Here is a 22,634-nt window from a genome sequence, read left to right as displayed (position 1 = left end):
CTCGCACTCGACTCTGAGCCTATCGGAGTTGGATATGGACAGGATGATGAGATTTATTCAGATCCAAATCCAAATGGGAGTCTTGCCAGGCCCCTCTCCCTCTGGAGGGGGGACCTCCATGCCCTTCTTTCATCCAGTTTCTCCTTCCCCGAACCGGCCTGTGGTTTTGGGATTTTTGGATCCGAGGTTCCTCAGAGGTGAGAGTTCGGCGCCAACTGTTCCAACAACCTCGACTCCGGCAATTACATTGAGTTCCTTGGATCAGACCAGTTCAGATCCGAGCAACTCTCGGGGTCAAGGGTGGGGAGTCTGATTCGATGGGATGGAGGTGTTTTTGACTCCGGCCTTGTTGGATCCGAGCCATTCCTTCGGAACCCCGGCCACTCCTGCCTCGGCCCTGATCCTCACGGTGGACCTGGGGAGAGCTTCCTCCTTGTTTGGTGCTAAGGAGATGTGCTCTCCATCGGCATTCGACGTGGTGGAGAGGGTTCTCTCCCAAGGATCGAGACCTCAGCCTATTCCCTTGGACTGCACCCAGGCTCCCTTGCATTCGGCTAAGACTCCCTTCAGTTTGTCCCAGGGACAGCCTGTGCTAGAGGACCCCAAGGCAGTTCCTCTGGAGGAACCCCCTGTGGCTCATGAGCCCTCTTCAGAGAGTCGTAGTGAAGATGGTCCCCGTAAGCACACATGTAAGAGGAGGCACCTGGACTCCCATGAGTCCTTGACAGAAGACACCGACTTAGATGAAGGAGGAGGTTCCCCCAGGTCACCTCCCGAGGATGTCTCCTTTGGAGACATGGAGATCCTCTGCCAGAAGGGAGGTTGCTTAGCCCCAAAACCTTCTACGGATGAGTCAGTTTTCCTGGAGGCCTTTGGAACGGGCCCATCTACATCCTGGGTGACCCTCCTGTGAATCCCTTGGTGGATCTTATCACCATACGGGCATTGAAGGACCCTGACACCATAGAGCTGATACAAAAATGCCCAGACAGGAGTATCTTTCCACCCTCAGACAGGCCTGGTACAAAGGATCCCTGGTGAATGCTATGGTGGTTGCAGCAGCCATCAAGAGGGAACTGACCCAGGAGAGTTCCTCTGTCCACCCTTCGGACAAGGAGTCCAGGGCGGTGGATCAGTTTGGGAAGCGAGTGTTTTTTTTCAGTAATGTTTTCCCTTTGAGCGCTGAATTATTTGGCACACATCATACGACTACAGAGAGACCTGGTCACAGAGTTCACTGAGTCTCCCCCCAGAGTCTTTGTCGCCAGAGGACAAGTGTCTTTTTTCCGTCAAAATATCGACTCTCAAGTCAGTATCGAACACGTCCATGCGTCTCGTTTCCCATGCCACGGAAGGAGCGGCGAGGGTGGCTGGGACCAGCGTAGCTATGAGGTGACACGCTTGGCTCAGACTGTGTCAATTCGTGGACCCCCTTCAAGGTGTCTTTCACTAATGCTCCCTTCGATGGTTCTTCTCTTTTTGAAAAGACAGTTTGTGACACTCTGGTCCAGAGCGAGAAGGATGGGAAGGCTTTGTCTGCCGTTGTTGTCCGCTTCTCTAGCCCTCAAAGATCCTTTTCTAGGAATCGGAGAGGGCAAAAGAAGATGTGGTTCTGAAAATCACAGTTTTCCCATGAGAGGCAGAGGGGGACAAGACGGGCACCGCCCCAGAGGCAGAGGGGGGCCGAGGAACTTTGGGTCTAGGGAGATGTTCTCGGACAGGCCCACACAGCAGCCCTGAGGCGTTGCCTGACTGTCCTACTCTGGAGACAGTCAGGGGAAGATTATCATTGCACCCAATGGCTTGAGAGTCCATAACTGCAGATCGTTGTGTGCTCCAAATAATATCCAGAGGCTACACCAATCCCATTCATTACCCCTCCTATCCAGCCAAAGTGCCTCCCATATGTTCCACCCGCTCAAAGGGAGGCGGCAGCGCTAGAGGTTTCCAAGCTGCTTTGCAAACGAGCTATCAAATCGGTCCCCCAGATAAGTCCAGATTAGGCGTTTACTCCAGGTTCTTGTTAGTGCCAAAAAAGACTGGGGACCTCAGGCCCATTTTGGGCCTGTCAGCCCTGAACCTGGCTGCAGCCAAGCAGAAATTCCAGATGGTCACCCTACAGTCCATTCTATCTTACTTTCGAGAATGCGACTGGATGTGCTTATTAGACCACCAGGATGCTTACTACCACATCATTTCCAGTTCAGAGCCTTACCCTTCGGTCTCATCACAGCCCCCAGGGTGTTTAACAAGGTAATGGCAGTCGTAGCGGCTCACCTGAGGCTTCAGGGCATTCAGGTATTTCCTTACCTAGACGATTGGCTACTCGCTACTTCCACCAAGCCTCGTCTTTGCATGGCCAGAGACTCCTTCCTTCATCTTGCTATCCAGCTAGGGATTACCATCAATGTTTGCAAGTCCCTCTTGGACCCAGTGCAGATCTTGGACTTTATCGGGGCACAGCTGGACACCCTCCAGTTCAAAGTCTTCCTAACTCTAGACAGGGTCCAGAGTCTACAGGCCCATATATCAGTGATCCTTGGCCCCAGGATACCAAAGGCGGGTGACGTTCTCCGAGCCCTAGGCTCTATGGCCACAGCAGTCTTGATTCTTCCCTGTGTGCGCCTTCACATGCGTGTTCTTAAGTGGACTCTGGCAGTACAGTGGTCTTGGCTAGATCTCCCCATGGACTATCAAATTCAAATCAGTAAGGTCTGCAGGGCATCACTTCTCTGGTGGCTCCAATCACTGGAGATCTTAGCAGGACGGCCATTAATTTCAACCACAGCCCAAGCCACAGTGACCACGGATGCTTCCCAGCTCAGGTGGGGGGGCATTATTTGGGTAGGATGGTCCAAGACATGTGGTCCCAGACCGAGACCAGATTGTATATCAGTGTTCTAGAGATGAGAGCAGTGCTTTTAGCATTGCAAGCCTTTCACACTGTTCTTCCCCTGGGGACAATTGCAGTTCAGTCAGACAACATGTCTGTTGTCTGGTACATCAACAAACAAGGGGGAAACAGATCTTACCCTCTCTGCCACGAGGCCATGAGAGTGTGGGAGTGGGCGATATCCACCAGTCGATTTCTGATTGCAACGCACATCCCGGGATGCTCCAACATTTTAACGGACAGATTGAGTCGGGCTATTCTAATGCCATATGAGTGGTCTTTGAAACAATCGATAGCGGAGGAGATCTTCCTTGGGTGGGGTCAGCCTTGCTGCAATCTCTTCGCATCTCCTTCCAACGCGAAGTGCAGTGAGTTCTTCGCTCTGATCCCCTCACAAGGGGATCCTCCCAGAGAGACACTCTAGTCCATGCTTGGCCTCCCAAGTTAGTGTATCCTTACCCTCCATTACCTCTCATTCTGATGTTTCTTCAGAAAGCTTGCAGACTGGGGTGCAAAATAATCCTCATTGCACCATTCTGGCCTCGTCAGGTGTGGTTCCCCTTCCTCTGGTCTCATGTTCTAGCTCCTCCTTGGATTCTGAATCCTTGCCCAGATCTCATTTCTCACCCCTCGGGCACTTGCCCGCCCAACCTGGACAGCCTCAAGCTGACGGCTTGGTTGCTCCAGTTACCATGATTGTCAGGACTCCCGGTCTGTCATCTTCAGTAAAAACTATTCTGGTGGCATCCCACAAGCCTTCCACTAGGAAAATTTACCGCAGCAAATGGAAGCATTTCTCTATTTGGGCTTCTCGGAGGAATCTAGATCCCTTTACAGTCCCTGTTCCTGCAGTGTTGGATTTTTTGGCCAATATATTTCAACAAGGGGCTAGTTCCTCCACGGTAAAAGTGCAACTAGCAGCCTTCGCGAATTTCCATGTCAGCGAAAACATGAATGCTCTGGCCTCTTCGAGACTGTGTAAGGCTTTTCTTAAAGGCACTTTTCTTTGTGTCTACTTTAGGTCCTCGTAAGTTTAATAGCTTGAATGCGTATGGATCGAACCATATGCATCGAATTATTAAACAATCGCAGTCCAAAAAAAAAAATACACAAAACAAATTAATTTAAACTAGTGTAGGCAGGGGGGGCAAGCCCTCTGCACCCCCACACCCCCTGCTACTTAAATATACCATCTCCGAGATCTCAATACATTGAAGTAAACTCCACCTACGGAGATTTCCATTTCCATTTTCGATATTTTGCACTTACAGTGTACTCTTGTCGAGAATATCATATTCGATATTCTCAGAATTCGAGCACATAAAGTAGACCCCTTTTCTTTTATGTTCCTCGATCAAGGACTCTGTTCCTCCTTGGGACTTTACCGTGGTTCTGCAGGCATTAGTTGCTCCTCCCTTTGAACCTGCAGCATCAGTAGATTTGAAGTTCTTATCCTGGAAGACAGGCTTCCTAGTGGCCATTACGTCAGCCAGGAGGGTTTCTGAGATTCTAGCTTTGTCTGACGTGCCCCCTTACTTGATCTTCCATAAGGACAGGGTCTCGCTCCGCACGAACCCTTCCTTCTTGCCATAAGTAGTTTCTGAATCAAACATTAACCAGACTATTAACCTGTCTGTTTTCTTTCCAAATTTTCAGAACAAGGGTGAATATAAACTGCATTTGCTAGATGTTCATAGACATCTTCATTTTTATTTACACAGAACAAAGCCCTTTTGTAAGTCTGATCAGTTATTCATGTCCTTCTCTAAACCCTTTCTGGGCAAAGCCATATCCAAGGTTTCTTTAGCTAGATGGATTACACAATGTATTTTGCAAATTTACAAGGACAAAGGTCTGTCCTCTGCCTGGTCCTGTTAAAGCCCATTCTACCAGATCTATGGCGACTTCTGCTGCTTTTTGGTCTAGAGTTTCACTGGATGATATTTGTGCGGCAGCAACTTGAGCAAGATCACGTACCTTCATTTCTCATTATAAATTGGATTTGATCTCCAGAGGAAGAGCATCCTTCGGCTCTGCAGTACTCCGAAATATCCTTCCGTGAGGGCCTCCCAGGAGTGTTAGTAGCTGGGGACTCTGTCCCACAGGTTGCAGATAAAATGAAGTTAACTACTTCAGATAAAGAAGTTATGTACTCACCATAACGTTCTATCTGAGTAGTTATACTTCATTTTTTTGCAACCGTCCCACCCTCTTTCCCCCAAACCTGTTCTAGGTTTGTGATAAAATTGAGTTGCGGATTGTTTGATTAGTGGCAAACTCGATCTGAAGGAAGGTAGGAGATGTGATGAGTTATGGGTAAGGGGGAGGAGCTTGGAGCTCAGAGCAGATGCTTGAAAAGTTGCCGCCTCGGATCCGATATGGATCCGAATACTCACAGGTTGCAGAAAAATGAAGTGTAATTACTCAGATGGAACGTTATGGTGAGTACATGCTTATTTTTGCAGAAAGTGGGAAGAGTATGGATAAGTTTATACAGGGATCTTAAATCTTAAAGCAGTTTACTTGCCATTGTAACTTGTGAAGCCAAACTATGCAGACTGTACTATGTTCAAGGTCTAGATATGTGGCTATATAAAATAAAAAGTAAATTAAGCAGTCTGTTCTGGAAGAGAGTCAGTTGTCTAACCATTAGAATTCTGAGGTGTTGCCTCAAGGCACTGAGCTGAAGAGTCTAGAACTACTTTCTCAGTATGAAAATGTTTTCAGTCATTGTTAAAGACTCCGAGTCAGAAAGTGATACAGGGTAATCCTAATGCTAGTGCGGATACACTGACAGCATGCACTCTGAACAGTGTCAGATCAATCCACTTTGAAAGATTATTCACAATATGGGAAACAAGAAACAAATATATAACTGGACATGAGTCTGTAAATTTTGAAATGATTATTCTTTTTTTTAAACAGCATGTAATTGTTTAATTTCTTACAGTATGGTTGTATACTGTGATATAAAAGTTGTAGGTATTTTTGACAAATGTATTTAATTGGGTGGTCAAAGGATCAGTTTGCCAAAATGACTGAGCCGCGGCACAAGAACTAATTGCATAGTGCCGGTATTTTTTTGCAGGAAATCACTGTAGAGTGTTGATGGAGAATTTGCCTTTTCCCAGCTATTGTGTTATCTCAGAATTGATAAATTTAGCAGGATGTGTAAGAATGCAGAGGGGCTTTCCCCCTGCAGAAAAAAAAAGTGGTTTCTAGATGTTGCAGCCTGAAGGTTTTTATTTTTGATGTTTTAATGCTCGATCTTTTTTTTTCCTGATTATTTGCAGTTGAAGCAAGTTTAGTTTTATTTTGTGAAGGAGGCAGTTGTAGCTTGTACATATTTATTGGATCTTATTTTTTTTAAAGTAAGGTGAATGTAAGTTATTTTTTTAAAGTAAGGTGAATGTAAGTTATGCGAACGTACCAAAGGTAGTGACAGTACTGTAGCTGTATCGTTAAGGGGGCTTGACAGTGACTGGTCTGCATGCATAGTGACTTCATCATTTCTGCAGTTCAGTAATGGTTGTTGAATGCACATAATGTCCAGTACATCTTCATCATATCATCTTAACTCCATGTGTGCTTTAATGTCTACTTATGCTACAGTTTCTACTGGACAAAGCAAAAGTGAATGTGTAAAAAATGTCTTTCATCAGTTAAGAGAAGTGAAAACAGTTTGCCAGAGAAGGTATAATAGTACCGTTGAGAGGGTTAAGGGTGCCATTCACTCGCTTTGGAGAACTGCAGTAATGTTTAGGGTGCCACTCCTTCACGATGGAGAACTGCAGTAATGTTTAGGGTGCCACTCACTCACTTTGGAGAACTTCAGTCATGTTTAGGGTGCCACTCGCTCACTTTGGAGAACTGCAGTAATATTTAGGGTGCCACTCATTCATGTTGGAGAACTGCAGTAAGGTTAGGGTGCCAATCACTCACATTGGAGAACTGCAGTAATGTTTAGGGTGCTACTCACTCACTTTGGAGAACTGCAGTAATGTTTAGGTGTTATGCATGTTGGAGAACTACAGTAATGTTTAGGGTGCCACTCACTCACTTTGGAGAACTGCAGTAATGTTTAGGGTGCCACTCACTCACTTTGGAGAACTGTAGTAATGTTTAGGGTGCCACTTGCTCACTTTGGAGACCTGCAGTAATGTTTAGGGTGCCACTCACTCATGTTGAACTGTAGTAATGTTTAGGGTGTTACTCACTTTGGAGAACTGCAGTAATGTCTATGATGAGATGCAAGTAATAGAAAGTATCTAGACAGGTAGTTTGACACCCATTATATGTGGCTAAGTGTAGACTTTTGGTTCTTAATTTAATGTATTCTTGATATTTGATTAAATGTTGCTGATTCATAACTCTGTAATGAATTGATGTACACAGTGCACACGGATTGGTGATTAATTCTTGCGATGAAAAGTGTTGATACAGTCTTAATGTGGTGTTTTAAATATTGTTCTTAATTTAGAAAGTTCCTAAAATTATTTGGGTTGGCATACATGTTCTGAAAGATATGAAGTCTGAAACTTGAATGTATGCCATTATTTCGTGACTTCAGTCCTGAGTGATTTTCCCTAAAAACAAATATTTATGAGGAACAGACCAAAAATATGAGGCATAAATCTGGAGATTTGAGAGGTATATTGTGCTGGCCAAGTTTGCACGAGTGCAAACAACTGGCTGTTTGTAATGGTGAGGACAGACCTCTGCAGTACTGGCAGAACTGCATTGAAGTGGCAGCTTGTGTGTGTGTGTGTGTGTGTGTGTGTGTGTGTGTGTGTGTGTGTGTGTGTGTGTGTGTCTGACTGCCGAATAGCATAGAGGTTTATAACTGCTGAACAATATTATTGTTGTGCATAGATTTTTGTCTACTGGTTTCTGTGATATGATGCAAAAGCTTATCATAGTACTGTACTGTAAGAGAGCTCTACAAACTGTCCCACAGACTTGTAATACGTCTTGGGTGATTGTGTGGTCAAGATTATATGCAGTGCAACCAAAGACTCTGTTAGGAGAAGGATGCCCTTTTTGTTACTACAGTAGTAAATGGAGCTGTTGTATAACATATACGTTGACATTTAGGATTGCACTGAACATCTTATAAAATTGAAGACCAGCTCTAGTATGTACCTAAAGAAGAATCATTTTTGCACACGGAAATTATCCTTCATTTGCTTCTGTCTCCTTTCAGAAGGACTGTCACAGACCTTCATCTCACCACCCCAGCAGATTCAGCAACATCAGCAGCTTACATTTCAACAGCAGGAATGCTGGCAAAGATATCTCAGAAATCTTTATGCCAGCATGGAGTCACAGGGAGTCCTTAGCAGGGAGGCCTGTAGCATTTCTGACTCCCTGTATTATAATCTTCTGGGTTCCAGAGAGTTGATTAATTGAAGAATAAGTTATTTGTTATAAGCCATTAATGAGCTGCTTCCTGTCTAGGGTTTGATTCCTTCAGTATCTGTTTGCCTATTCTGTGATTCTGAGCAAGTCACTTGTGCAAACAATGCTCCCGAGTAGCCCCCAAAAAGAGAGGTGTGTATCCCAGATGGCTTACCAGGTTAGCAAATAAAAAAAAATAGTATTTTGGCCATGTGCCACTATGTTTTTTCTTTCCTAAGGATGCACAAAGAAGGAGATAGGAATAGTCTCACAGTTAATGACCTTGCTTCCCTATTGTCATTCCATCATTACTCCAGCAGATAAAAGATGGCAGCACAATGTGCCGCATCTTTGTAGGCCAAAAGGATCAGGGATATTACTCCTGTTTTTTTTCTAGTCAGAAAAAGTCAGGGAATCTAGTTTTGAACTCTCCTATTTGACTGTCTTTTATCCCATCCTATCATGTTTGGGGTTCATGGCTGTGGTTTCTACCTTTTTAACTTTTTTAAAGTTATTCAGGAACCCTTTCTAATTTTTTTTATTGCTGGCGTATAATAGCACAGTGTGTCATGTTTAGTTTTTATAATTGCCTCAGATTGCTGATCTCAAGGGGCAGAGGACTTCAGACAGACTTATTTGCTTCATTTTATGGGTTTAATTCTCTTTTGGTTTACAAAAGCAAACTCAAGTTTATGTACTGGTTTCATGCCGTACTGTATGATTAAGCTGTTATTTTAATTGAAATAACTAGTTTTAATTGCTGAAATGACTTGTTAATGATTCGTAATCTTGGCATACTGGCACAGAAGGAGAACATACAGCCTCCATTTGCTTACTGATTAACACTAGACCAGTCCCTTAACTATTGTTCCTGGTTTGCCCCGAATAAGAACGGTGTCCAGTTAGCTTGTCCAGTTAACCAATGTAATTGTTATTGTTGCTGCTGCTGTTTTTTTAACACCTTTATTAAACGGTCACTTAAGACATAGGCAACCGTACATTAACAGAAAAGAAAACAAACCATATTAACATTTTGTTTTCATTTTTTTTGCATACATTATGCATCACACAAGTTTTCTTTCTTTATAAATGTCAGTCCAATAATTTGCTGAATTCCTTTTAAACCTAGCTCCTCCTTTTAAACCTAGCTCCTCTTCCTAACCATTATTCTGCATGTATTATTCAACAGTTTCTAGTTAGTTCTATTTAATTTGTTCCTTCCAGTTCTTTTCTCTTTTATAATATTCAATACTTCAAATATAGTTGGTTTAGATGTTGATTTCCATTTTCTAGTAATTGTTTGCTTTTTTTGGCAACCAATAGAATTAAACATAACAAGGCTTTACTATGTCAAGGCAATTTAGATTCTGTGTCCCAGCTCAAAAAAATAATTTCCTTAGTTACAGCCATTGGATCACATAATATTTTGGACAGCTTTACCTCTTTCTTCCCCATCACACCTCCAACATTTGTTATCTACCTGAGGAAAAATTCTTTGAAGTCTGCTTGTGGTATAAAATACCTATGCAAACACTTCCAAGACAAAATCCCAAACCTTCTAGACTTTGTTGCATACTTGGGAACCTTATATATATATATATATATATGTATATATATATATATATATATATATGTGTGTGTGTGTATAGATAGATATATATATATATATATATATATATAATGTGTGTATGTATATATCTATATATATATATATATATATATATATATATATATATATGTGTGTGTGTGTATGTGTATATATATATATATATATATATATATATATATATATATATATATATATATTTATTATGTATAAACTTATTCTTTCGGCTTTTCCCGGTTAGTGGTCACCACAGCGGATCACCCGTCTGCTCATGATTGGCAGTAGAGTTTTACAGTGTCGAGTTGCCAGCCTGGCGCCCAACCTTCCACGGAAGGCACACACACGCACGCACTCATGCCTAGGGCCAATTAAGAGTGTCCAATCCACCTACAGCATATATTTGGGATGTGGGAGGAAACCCACGTGACCACAGAGAGGACATGCAGACTCCGCACAGAAGGCACCCCAGCCGAGGATCGAATCAGAGAACCTCTTGCTGTGAGGCAGCAACTCTAACTGCTGCACCACCGTGGCTGCCCTTATTATGTATAAACTAAAGGGACTAAAAACATTTTCACTGCTTGTCTGGATGTCCATATCCATAAACAAGAGCTTCCAGTTTCTCGTTTTTTTAGCTTTTGTTTAGTCTCTTCCTGAAACAGTTTGTGTGTGGGTACATAATGTCTGGCTGTAGTCTTTGTTTTATATTCATTACTGTTGTATCCGAAAAAATCTTGAAACTGTCTCAAAATGTTCCTCAACACTGAGATGTCCTCTTCTGTATTTGTCTAGTACAAAATAATATCATGTGCAAATAAAGCCAACTTTTCTTGATTACCATACCAGTTATAACTTTGAATTTTTGAGTTCTTTATTTTCTTTGCTAGTGGCTCTAAATATAAAGCAAATAAAGGGAAATGAGGATACCCCTGTCTGGGTCCTCTGTTCAAATACAAATTATCAGAGAAGAACCCTTCGACTTTAATTCTTGCTTCCAGTCCTTCATATATACTCCTAATTAACCTTATTATTGTATCAGGGAATGCAAATGCTTCAATTGTCTTACTCAAAAAATCCCAGCTTACTCTTTTGGATGCTTTTTGTGCGTCAAGACCCACCTACTTCCCTCTGGATCTTCATTGTTCTGTTAATGTTTATTTGCCCTCCACAAAACGACATTGAACCTCATCTGTCATTTTTGTCAACACCTTGCCAGTTCTTTTAGCTAGTGTCAACATATACAGTTTATAATTGTGGTTTAACATTGATATGGGTCTGTATGAAGCTTACTGGATGACAAAAAACACTTGATTATAGTTTAAACCAAGGCCATTAATCTAGACATTTGCCCTGGTAGAACTAAGATAATTTATCTTAGTTCTACATGTAATATAATCGGTGCACTTTTACTCCCACCCCAGCAGCCTAAGATCACAGCATGATAACATAATCTTGCTTCTCTCCAGCCTTTCTTCTCTTGTTATAGTATAAAGTATGTATTTCTTGCAGCTAAACATTTCTTGTTTACTTTAATATCCTTAATGCATGCAGCAGTCACATTTAAAATCCCTCTTATACACACTATGCAAAACTGCTTTACTATATAACATGCAGTTTATATCATGAAATGTTTTATACAAGTACTAATAAGAACAAAAATTGCTTTACTTGTGTATGTTTTTCCTTTTGGTGCCCTTTAAAATGTTAATAACAATAAGTGGGGTATATGCTTTACTGTCCACCCACAAGTTTAACAAAGTCAGCAAAAGTCCAGTCTTTATCATTCAGTTTTTCTTGCAAAGCCATGTTTCACAAATGCGATGTTTGCTTTATAGTTTTCCTTTTATTCACTGATTCCATTGTTGCTGGTCTTCATCCTGTTCATCTCCATCTCCCAGCACCAGGCTATGGGTCAAGTTCAAGGTACTCTGATTATTCTAGTCAACTCCTGTGCTTTTTTCTGTCTGTCAAGCATTTTCCTTTGGAACATTGGAAAAGCTTTCACTGACATAGTTTCTCTAAGAACCTCATTGTCAGAAGAATGAGAAGCAGAGTCCCCTTCTGCTTACTGACTCAATTTTTGTTTGATAAACTTTATTTCCACCTGAGCCAGTTCAGCATCCAAAATTGCCTTTGATCCCCCAGGAAAAAGCTATTCTGAAAACAGCTGGATGTAGCAGCTTGAATCTCATAGTTGCCTCTGACATTCTCTGATTGCTGGGATAAATTTGCTTCTCTTCTGTCTGGTGTACAGTGAATAATCATTTTCTTCAAAGACTCTGCTGTCTCCAGTTTTTAAAAATGTTTCCAGTCTGCCACTGTTTTGTCTTCTTATCGCCAGGTTTGGAGCTCACACTAATGTGCCCTTTCATTTAACAAATCCTGCTGTGTGGAATACCACTCCAGATGCTTATTTGTGCTTTCGTAAAATTAATAGTCTGCTTCTTCCAGTTTCTGTTGTAAAACAGAAAAACTCAGGTTTTCTCTGTGAATGCACTTCTAACTCTACCATTTTTTGAAACCGCTGTTCTTGAGAAACCTTTTTTCTCAGGCAACCTTTGCTTCATTTCAGCTTCTGATGTTTTGCAGTTTTATCAATTCATTTGAATAGCTACTTGAAGCTTTTTTTTCCAGCTTTTTGTTATTTCAATCGATAAGTCCTTCATTGTTAAATTTATTTTAATCACCTCTGAGTCTGTTTATTTTTCCTCTAAATTACTGGAAGACATCTTTTGTACCAAAGCTGAAGCTTGAACTGCTTTTTGCTGAACAGCTTCAGGATTCTTCATAGCCGGTGATTTCTCCACCTTCTTGGATGATTTTCTTTTATGGTTCTCTAAATTTAATCTCTGCTGGCCTTCAGACAGTGTACGTACTAGTCAGTAACTGAATTTTACCCCAAATGACAGTTTCACTGTCTTATTTCTCATTTTCTGTTTTTACACTAGGAGAGCTGAAATTAAGTTGTTGATCAGTGTGCAGCCATTTTGAAAGTCTTGTTGCTATAATTATTATTACTATTGGTATTATTATTAATGGTGGTAGTAATATACCAAGATGTATGTCTGCAGCAGTAACATATGCACAGGGTGCCTTTTAGGAGGACCTGTGAGACTTCTAAAATATCTTAATGAAGGCAGTCCTTCAATGCATTTAAAGCTAGCAACTTTTGTAAATATTCTCCCTTTTATGTGATTTATGTTTTGTATAATTCCTCTGCAAATCTTAATTACAAATTTCATGACTGGAATAGATTTTCCTGTGACTGGCTTGGCTGTGGCTGGACTGAATTTGGCTTTTACTGTGTTGTTTCCATTTCTGTTGTACAATATGCACAGTGGATGGCGCAGTGGTGCAGCAGTTACGTTGTTGCCTCACAGCAAGAGGTTCTCCAGTTCGATTTTTGACACGGGTGCCTTCTGTGCAGCGTCTGCATGTTCTCACTGCATCTGTGAGACTTTTCTCCAGGTGCTCCGGTTTCCATCCATATTACAAAGACATGCATCTGGAGCATTTCTCTCTGGGTCTCTACTGAAAATTGGCTTTGTTCCAAGTTGGACTTTCCCGGTAAACAAATGTTAAATAAGTAAATAAATAATTTTGTATTCCTTTACCACAGAGAAAGGAATATCCATCCATTCAATCATGCATACTTTTTTTTTTTTCCAAATTGCTTTCCTGATGAGGATCACTATGGAAGCAAGCTGAACAGGGTAAACCAGATTTCCCTATAATTAACATATTCCCAGCCCAGTTTCCAGTATCATCAGGAATTCCCAGGCAAACTGAGAGATATAACTTACCAGGCATTTCCTTGGTCTACTCTCAAGACCTATTTCCTCTGAGTCATGTCTGGTGCACTTTCCCTGGGATGCACTTAGGGAGTCTCCTTACTACATATCCAGACCACAGTTGCCATTCCTCCCAACCTCTAGATTTAGCAAATGTACTCAAAGCCGCCTTAGCTGCAGAGTTCCTCACTGTGTCATATACAGTAAGCCCAACAAAAGAATCTTATTTCCATTGGTTGTATGTAATATGTTGTTATTTTGGTCAGTACCCAAAGTTTGTGAACACCAGTGAGGATGGAGACATAAAGGAACATTTGCCCGAAGCTTGTGATCATAGATGAAGATGGGAATATAGAATAACAGGTGACCTTAGAACTTCCTCGTACATCTCCGTTTTCATCCTTTTAAAACATTCCAGTACAGCACCTGATGCTATGTCTCTGAATCTATATCTATGGTCACTATGCCTCTGAATCCACATTTATGGTCACTCTTCTGAGCCCTTCTTTTGTGATTTGTAAACAAGACCACAGAATACTTAAACTCAAACCAGCCCTGCGGACTAAGCCCTGACTATACCCAAGATGACCTGTATTTGACCAGTAGCACAGGTATTAGAAGGCCTGGGTGAAGAAGGATAGGAGTAAGCAGCCAATGGCAGCTTGGTTTGCTGGACAGATAGTATCTGTAGGAATGCAGGAATATCAGTGGAAACATGAAGAGCCTGGCATAGCCACATTGCAAGTGGTGTGCTTGTTAGTGAAGTTTGTAATGCATGGAAGTGCTGCTGCACCTCCCAAAGCAGTCGTTACTGAGATTGCGGCTTGCTAAGGGAGTGGAGATAGGACAATCCACAGGATTGTCAAACTATTCTGCTCCTGGACGTGTGACACTTGCATCCACTGGAGAAAATGGGCCGAAGGCCTCCTGCCCAAATGGAGGAATGAATGGATGCATTGGATGCAGGAATGGGAGCCACTGGACTGATAATATGGACACACAAAAAGTAAGACATAATAGTTGAAGGCATACACTCGTTCATCTCGTGCATTCTTGGATGGCTGTTCTTTCGGAGAGGTGCATATATGTATTTTATCCACAACCCTATCACCTCACAAGTAAATAAACAATATAGCAACTTAGAACTCCTGCATACCCTGGTATCTATAAGTAAGGAAACTGTCACATCATTGCTAAATAAAAAGTCCCTGATATACTGCTGCTCATGACCCCTAGCTTACCAAACTGCAGCCCCTAACTGTTAAACCTAGCACCGTTATTCTGGAAGACTGTAATTGCCTTTCCATAAGGTGACAAAATACTCCACAATCATTAATACACAAAATGCTTCCTGGACTTCCTCAGTGCCAACTCTCTCAAACCAAATAGTACCCTCCCCTTCTACAGTCTCAAATCTATTTGGTGTAGTTCTCATTAATATAACTCCATCTCTATCACACCCACTGTTCTCTAATCACTGGTCAAATCAGACCACCCTACTGTGATATTCTCCATATAAGAACCCAGCTCCAAACATCCTCAAATTGTACTGTTTTCAGAGACCTTTCCAAGACTAATCTCCTAACACCAGTTGATTACCTAAGTTTTAGGCAATGTCAATCCCAAGTAGACCCCATAGCTAAAACAATTACAGCGACTTTCTTGAGTAAATACACTCCACTGTTGTGATCAGCTGTATTACAAGCCCTCAACTGTCTCTAATTTTGCAGAACATCCTTGTTTGCTTCCTTTACTTTCTAGTAAATTGCTGAGGATTACTGTTAGTCAGTAAAGCTAGATATTATAGTTTCATACTTCGTATTGTTCAGGTAATTCTTGTTGATGAAGTCTTTTTAGATCTGAATTCTTGAGGAAAGAAGTTGAGAGGTATGCTGTTCTCCCTCTGTTTCACTTTCTCACTCTGTCTGTTTTTCTTTCTTTTTCTCGCACTCAGAGAATTTATTTTTTTGTTTGTTAATTTAATTTTTCATTCTCACTAAATATTTATTTTTTTGAAACTATACTTAGCAAGGTTGAATGTCACTGGAGCAACAGCTAGCACACTTTTGTTTTGTGCAGAAGGCTATGGGTTCTGTTCCCATACTCGGGAGATCGATTGCTGACAGTACAGTGCAGCATAAAGAGTGTGCTGCACTCCTGGGTGTGCTGGCTTTCGGATGAGATTTTAAACCAAGTTCCCAACTGTTTGAGTTGGTGATAGCTCAGATGGATGTAAAAGATCCCATGGCTCCTATCGAAAAGTGTAGGGGTCCTTTATTTATATACAAAAAAATAACTCTTATTTACAAAATATTTACATATTTACAAATATTTACATATGTACAAATATATAACTATACAAATGTGTTGACATATATTCATAATTTCCTATATTATCATGCTAAATTTTCATCTATATTAGGCCCCCACTCCTTTTTCCATAACCATCTGATTTTACTCAATATTGTTGCTAAAATCCATTTACCATTAAACATAATTTAATTTATTCTTTCATTCCATATAACCCATAAAGCATAAAATAACTTTTTATCTGGTCATTTAACGTATTATTTAGTTCTATTCTTATAGTTTCCATATTTAATCATATCCATGTTTGTTTTATCCACTTTTTATATCTTCAAAAATATCTTCTTTACATAGTTTTCCCCACAACTTTTTTACTCTTACATTTCAGAAACACGTGTTCAGTAGTTTCTTCTTCTTGAAAATGTAAACATATTCTGTCACTTCTTTTTAAATGCCATATTTCCTTTTACTGACAATTTCTCTATTACCAGTCTCCACTAAAACTTCATGACATTCTACTTTCTGATTGCACCATTTGCTTCTTAGCTTTATTTTTTTTCATCTGTTAGATTTTCCCATGGGTTTGCAGACGGTGGTGTAGCGGTTAGCTCTCGCAGCAAGAGGTTCTCCGGTTTGATTATCAGCTTTGGTGCCTTCTGTGTGGAGTCTGCATGTCCTCCCTGTGGTTGTGTGGGTTTCCTCCAGGTGCTCCGGTTTTCTCCCACATCCCAAAGACATGCTGTAGGTGGATTGGAGACACTAGGTTGGCCCTAGGCATGAGTGCGTGGGTGTGTGTGCATTCTGTGGAAGGTTGGGCGCAGGGTTGGCAACTCGACACTGTAAAAACTCCACTGCCAATCATGAGTGGACAGGTGATCCGCTGTGGCAACACCTAACCAAGAAAAAGCCAAAAGACGATTCTTATACCATACTTTTCTAACTTTTTCTATATCAATTTCTATTTTCCACAAAAATATTTTTTCTTCATAACATTTTATTTCTTCCTTTTTACACACTTTTTCTCTTTTACTGTTTTTTTTTTTTTACTGTACACCAACATTTGTCATACTCATATTTGTACAGTTTTACTACTAATCTCTCATCTTTTTCATTTATCTTCTGTAACACTTGCATACATTTAATGAAGCAGCATATATCGCTGGGTTAATTAACCCTAAACCACCTCCTTCTGTATTTGTATGCAGAACTCCTTATAAATGAAAAAGTATATATCTGCAGTAGTTCCTTTTCAACATAAATACACTTGCTAAGTATGCTGTATTTTCCTATCAGTACTGAATTAATCAAGTAAGTCTTTTTTTATGAGTGATAATTTATATGTTCTCCAGAAAGTACGTTTGCTTTATTTCCTCTATTTTTCCCATTGAATTCTACTTACTTCTTTATTCCCACATTGTATACCTAACACAGAATTTTCATTCTTTTCACTTTATTTAAAGCCATCCCTATCATTTCCAAACGCTCATTTGTGCAAATTATTAATTTTTATTCAAATTTTGTTTTTTTGCAGCTATTATCTCATCTGCATATGTTAGGAAAACTGGAATTCTTAACCCTTTAGGTGTTACATTCCCTGCCTCCTTCATTTTCCAATTAATTTCACATACTGTCACAATCATAACTAATGCAGAGCGTATACAACTCATTGGATATCCCTGTCTTACACCACTCTACATATGTACCTTTTGGCTTAACCAGCCATTTACAAGTATTTTTACTTTATTATTACTGTATGCTGACATACATAATTTCCTAACTTTCTCACTTATATTCTTTCATTGTTACTAATAAGATTTCATGTCCAGTTGCGTCAAATGCCTTATTAAGGTTTTATATCTTGATTTTTGCTCCTTCTTTTCTATTCATAATATCATCTACAGTTTCTCGATCATTAATAATTGCTGACAGCACTTCTCCTTTTTACTATGTCTGCTATCTTTCCATAATATTTCCCATTTTAGTTTGAAATCTCTTTTGTATTATTTTCATAAAGATGTTAAAATCACTAATATTCAGTAATATTGGTCTCTACTTTTTAATTCTCTTCTGTCTTCCTTCTTCCATACGAGTTTAATTATTCCATTGCATAATTCTTTATACATAAAAGCCAGTAAGAGATTAGGGAAGCAGCCCAGCACTTAAACCAGAACAAAATCTAAGCAGTTCAGAAGGCCATGAAGAACCACACTCCAAAGACACCCAAAAATATGTAAACACAACTTTTATTTTCACATAAATGCGCAGATAAATACGTATTTACCTGAGCATTTATGTGAAAATAAAAGTTGCTTTTGCACATCTTCGGGCGTCATTGGAGTGTGGTTCTTTGTGGCCTTCTGAACTGCTTAGACTTTATACATAAAGCCTTCCTTTAACCATTCATTCAGAATCTTTAAAAAGCTAATAAAAAATAAAGTGGAGCAATACAGACTGACTGACAACCAGAAGTATTGCTGCAGTCAAACAAAAGGACTTCCCGTTTAAAAGTCTTTTAAAAATATATTTTTTTGCCAATCCCTTAAATTTTTATATATTTCATACACTATTGTCTTAATACTTTATCTAGCTCATTTAAAGAAACCTCTTTTTCCAACTCTTTGTTCTGTTTGTATGTTAACGTTTTCACTTTCCAAGCTTTTTTCACTGCCTTCTATTTTTCTTTAAAGGATAACTCCACCTTAGAACTAAAAAAATCTGTTTTTATTTCACTCTTTGTTTCCTGCCCTAAGTGCTTTATTTAAGCATTAACCCCCTTCTGGGTGTGAGTAATGCTGGATTTACCCAGGGTTGGTGTGGTTTGGTCACTAGGGCGAACCCAGAAGTGGGTTATTGCTTATTATACAATGACATTATTTAAGAAAAAAATACTTACTTTTTCTTAAATAATGGCATTATATAATGCCTCTGTGCTGCCCTTCCACAGCTGTCTGGTATTCTGTGGCAGTTCTGATGTACTGCGCATGCATATGCTTATGAAGTACATTAGAGCTGTGTGTGGAAGCAACGGAGAAAGGAAAATCTCCGGTGAGTTTTACAAGGTGTCTCGCTATGTTAAAAGAGTTTAACATAGCTTTAAAAGCAACAGAGATCTTCCTTTCTCTGTTGCTTTTTTTTAAGATATCTCGCTATGTTAAACCAGTTTAACATAGCGAGATTACAGCAACGGAGCTCTTCTGTTCTCCGTTGCTCTCTAACACACACACACACACACACACACACACACACACACACACACACACACACACACACACACACACACACACACACACACACACACACAAAAAAGACTTATACTAATGGAAAAAGTCTGGGTGACCGGACCTTTTTCCATTAGTACAAGTCTGATTTACAGCGGTCATGCTGACCAGTCAGCGTGCAGCTTTTGGAATATTAATGGGGGGGTCATTGTGTAATTGTAGTTTTAGCCTGTTTTCCACAACATGGATACCAATGGAGCTTGATGTATCAACGTGAGCTTGTTCTCCGTCAACCCTTTCTCTTTCCCATAATGCTTTGTATGACTCATGCCAAACATAAGAAAGTAACTTTGAATTCCCATGTTATTGACATATATAATGGGATTTGTGAGGGTCACTGTTATTTTCTTTACCTTCTATAAAAGGTCTAGTTTTCTGTCTCTAATCACCCTTGTTTATGTTTGGCTCAGGCATTATTTTACACCATATTTAGAAGTTATCCAGCTGCAGCCAGAAAAGTAACTAAATTTCAGGCCTTTATTCAGTGTCTTTTGTGTTTAAATATTTTGTTTTTAGATTAAATGACTTCTATTCACTGTGTGTGTGTGTGTGTGTGTGTGTGTGTGTGTGTGTGTGTGTGTGTGTGTGTGTGTGTGTGTGTAATAATGGGTGTGTTTCATTTGATTGACTGAATGTTTTTTTATTGAGTTTTTGCTGACACAATTTGGTCGAGTAGTTGTCAGTCGAATGTAAGGTAAGTGGGATTGGATAGTAATTGTTTGTAAGAAAAGTTTTGGCCTTCTGTGTGTGTGTGTCTGTCTGTGTTGGGTCCTTTTGTCTTGGGAAAAGGGAGTTTAGTAGCCTAATGTGTAGGGTTGGGGTTACGGGTAGGGGTAGAGTTAGCAGACGTGAGTAAGGTGGTACTGCAGGATTAAGGGGCGAGGGCAGAGTTTTCTTGTTGCTGTGTGCAGATGGGTTTGTCTGCCAGAAAAATTTTGTGTTACATTGTTTGCTCTTTTCCTACTTGAGTCACAGTCTGAAGCGGCATTTGGCTGGTGGTAGCAGCAAGATCCTAAGACTTGAGCCAATAGTGCTCTAGCTGTGTAGTTACTTATCTCAGTACATATTTACATCATCATATTTTTCATATGCCAATGCAGTGCATTGTTTTTTGTAGCTGTAATTTTGTAACTGCTTGAAATGTTGGGAAGTGAATATGGAGACTGAATGGATAAAAGATCGAAGTTGTATATACCAAGTCCGAGATGCCGAGGGTGCAGAGGGATGTGGGGGGCTCCCCCCTCCCGCAAATGAAATTTTAAGGGGAAGAGCGATCTTCGTGATTTACTTTTAACTCTCAATATTTCAATAAGGAAACCTATAATTTCATGCAAGCAGAATTAGATTTCATAATACACAATAAGCAAAGATAGCTTTTTTTCAGTTTCAGGCCCCATTTATCAGAAACGTATGCATCTAGTTTTCTTTAGTATGCGCTTCACCATTTCATTTATGTAAAAGTATGATACTTCAAACTACAGAATTTGAGATTTTTCAGCAAAACCTAGACTTGAGCCCAAAATGCTGGTCTCTTGTCCATTGTATGTGGCTGCCACTGAAAATTTAGCTTCAGTGTTCTGGACATGCAGCACTTACAGGTATTTATATAAGGTCATGTCAAAAGCTATGTTTTTTTTTTAATTGTTGAGAATGTATCTTACATTGCCTTAGAGGTGAGCATTATATATAACTCCTTGGTAGTTAGTTCTTTAAGTGTTCTCATACCTTATCCAAGCTAAGATCCTGACAGTCTCAATATATAGTTCAGGCAAATGTGTGCTAATAGACAAAGCTTATTCTTACCTTTTTAAGAAGACCACTACAGTGGTAAGATTTTATAGTAAGGCTTCTGAATCTGAGTATGTCATGTTTATCTGTTTTACAGCTCCTTTGTAGGACAGTACTAAGTACATGTATTAACTACAGAGTTTGGGTAAACTGGAAAAAATTGTATAAAGCCATGAATAATTTTCTGTATTATCGCCCTTTGTATTTTGTCAGAGGTGTTTAACCAGTTTTTGTGTGCATTGTAGGTGTAGTTTTTAGCAAGAGTTTTGTTGGCCTTATGGTAGAAGTTGCAGAGTGTACATGTGAGTGTTTGATTCAGTGAACTAATGTAAGAGGCACCATTGTGTTCTTGGTTAACCAATAGCCTTCATCCATCTGATTTCAGTTTGGTTAGAGAGATATACGAGTACTTGTTAGTATTGCTCGCCTCCCAAACCCCCCCCCCAAAAAAAAAGTTGTAGGTTGCAGCTGTCATTCGCAGTCAGAATATCTGATAATGATCACAGCATAGGAGGTAGCCTTGTGTCATATTTGAAGACATCTGAGTGTTCTGCAAACCTGGCTGAAAGACTGATGAATGTCTTTGTGCAAATCTTTATTTTTTTATTTATTTCAGTTTTCTAACCAGGAAAGTGGACTGGTTGATAGACCCTTTTCAGCCACAACCTGGGCACCATGATACAAAATATAAACAGAAAATTCTAGCTGGATTAAAGAATACACCGAACTGTAAGCAGTACCATATGACTGCACTGTCACACTGGTCCTGCTGTTTGAACATCTACGTTATGCTGAGTACTGTCGTATGACTTCTCATTCAGTGATTGTTGAAGGCTGTGCAGGTCTTGTAACTAGGCTGACTGCGTGCATATATTTGCAAGTGAAGGTACGGTACATTTGTGTATTTGTGTTGCCATGTGGAAAAAATTGATTAATTGGTAAGATGAAAAATAATAGTGAAAATAATAGTAGTAGCAGTCATAACGAGCAAAAAAAAATAAAACTGTGTTGTGCTTCTTTTTCTAGGACTTCGTGGGCTTGAGAGGTGTCTTTGCAGTTGCATGTGCAGTCTTGACCCTTCCGGTATTTGCTCTATTGGCTTTCACATTTGTACCTCCTCTGGTATCTACAATTTGGCTGGGGGTTACGTACTCCTTTGCAGCTGTAAGTGGAGTTTGCTAATGGCACTTGGAGATGGAAGGGATCTAATAATTGTTTGTTTTGCATGACAGTATGACTATTGTAGTATTTGCTGCTATTGTCTGATATTCCAAGTTGTGCTTGGTCCACATAGGCAAAGTATGCATGCTCACTGTGGTTAACGCACAATTTTGTATATGTTGCATTAGATTGTATACAAAAATGGGAAAGCCAAACATCTTTCTGTGATGGGAAATTAAATTTATCAAATTGTTCTTGTAGAGGTGAAGCTAACTTCCAGTTAGAGAAGCTGGATATATAGATGTACTTCATTCTTTGTGGCTACCTTAGAACAGGTGCTAGTGAACTGTTATCAGTGCATGCCAGTTCTCTTACCATTTATACTAATTAACTTGTACATATTTGTACATGTT

General features: G+C 40.0%; 1 protein-coding gene across 4 annotated transcripts in view; it reads left to right on the top strand.

Annotated features, from left to right (window-relative positions):
• The window catches only part of MFSD1 (major facilitator superfamily domain containing 1), a 336,629-nt gene that overhangs the window by 247,972 nt on the left and 66,023 nt on the right, over positions 1-22,634 (top strand). For all 4 annotated transcript variants that reach the window (XM_044089276.1, XM_044089274.1, XM_044089273.1 and 1 more), the window contains one exon: positions 22,087-22,224. In XM_044089276.1, the coding sequence (XP_043945211.1) occupies positions 22,087-22,224 (138 nt within the window). The remainder of the gene's footprint in view (positions 1-22,086; positions 22,225-22,634) is intronic.

The sequence above is a fragment of the Protopterus annectens genome, chromosome 12.part0, assembly GCF_019279795.1.
Source record: "Protopterus annectens isolate FY-2018-M chromosome 12.part0, PAN1.0, whole genome shotgun sequence".
In the NCBI taxonomy this organism is placed as follows: Eukaryota; Metazoa; Chordata; order Ceratodontiformes; family Protopteridae; genus Protopterus; species Protopterus annectens.
The sequence above is the reverse complement of the archived record's forward strand: the minus strand, read 5'-3'. Positions and strand labels throughout refer to the sequence as shown.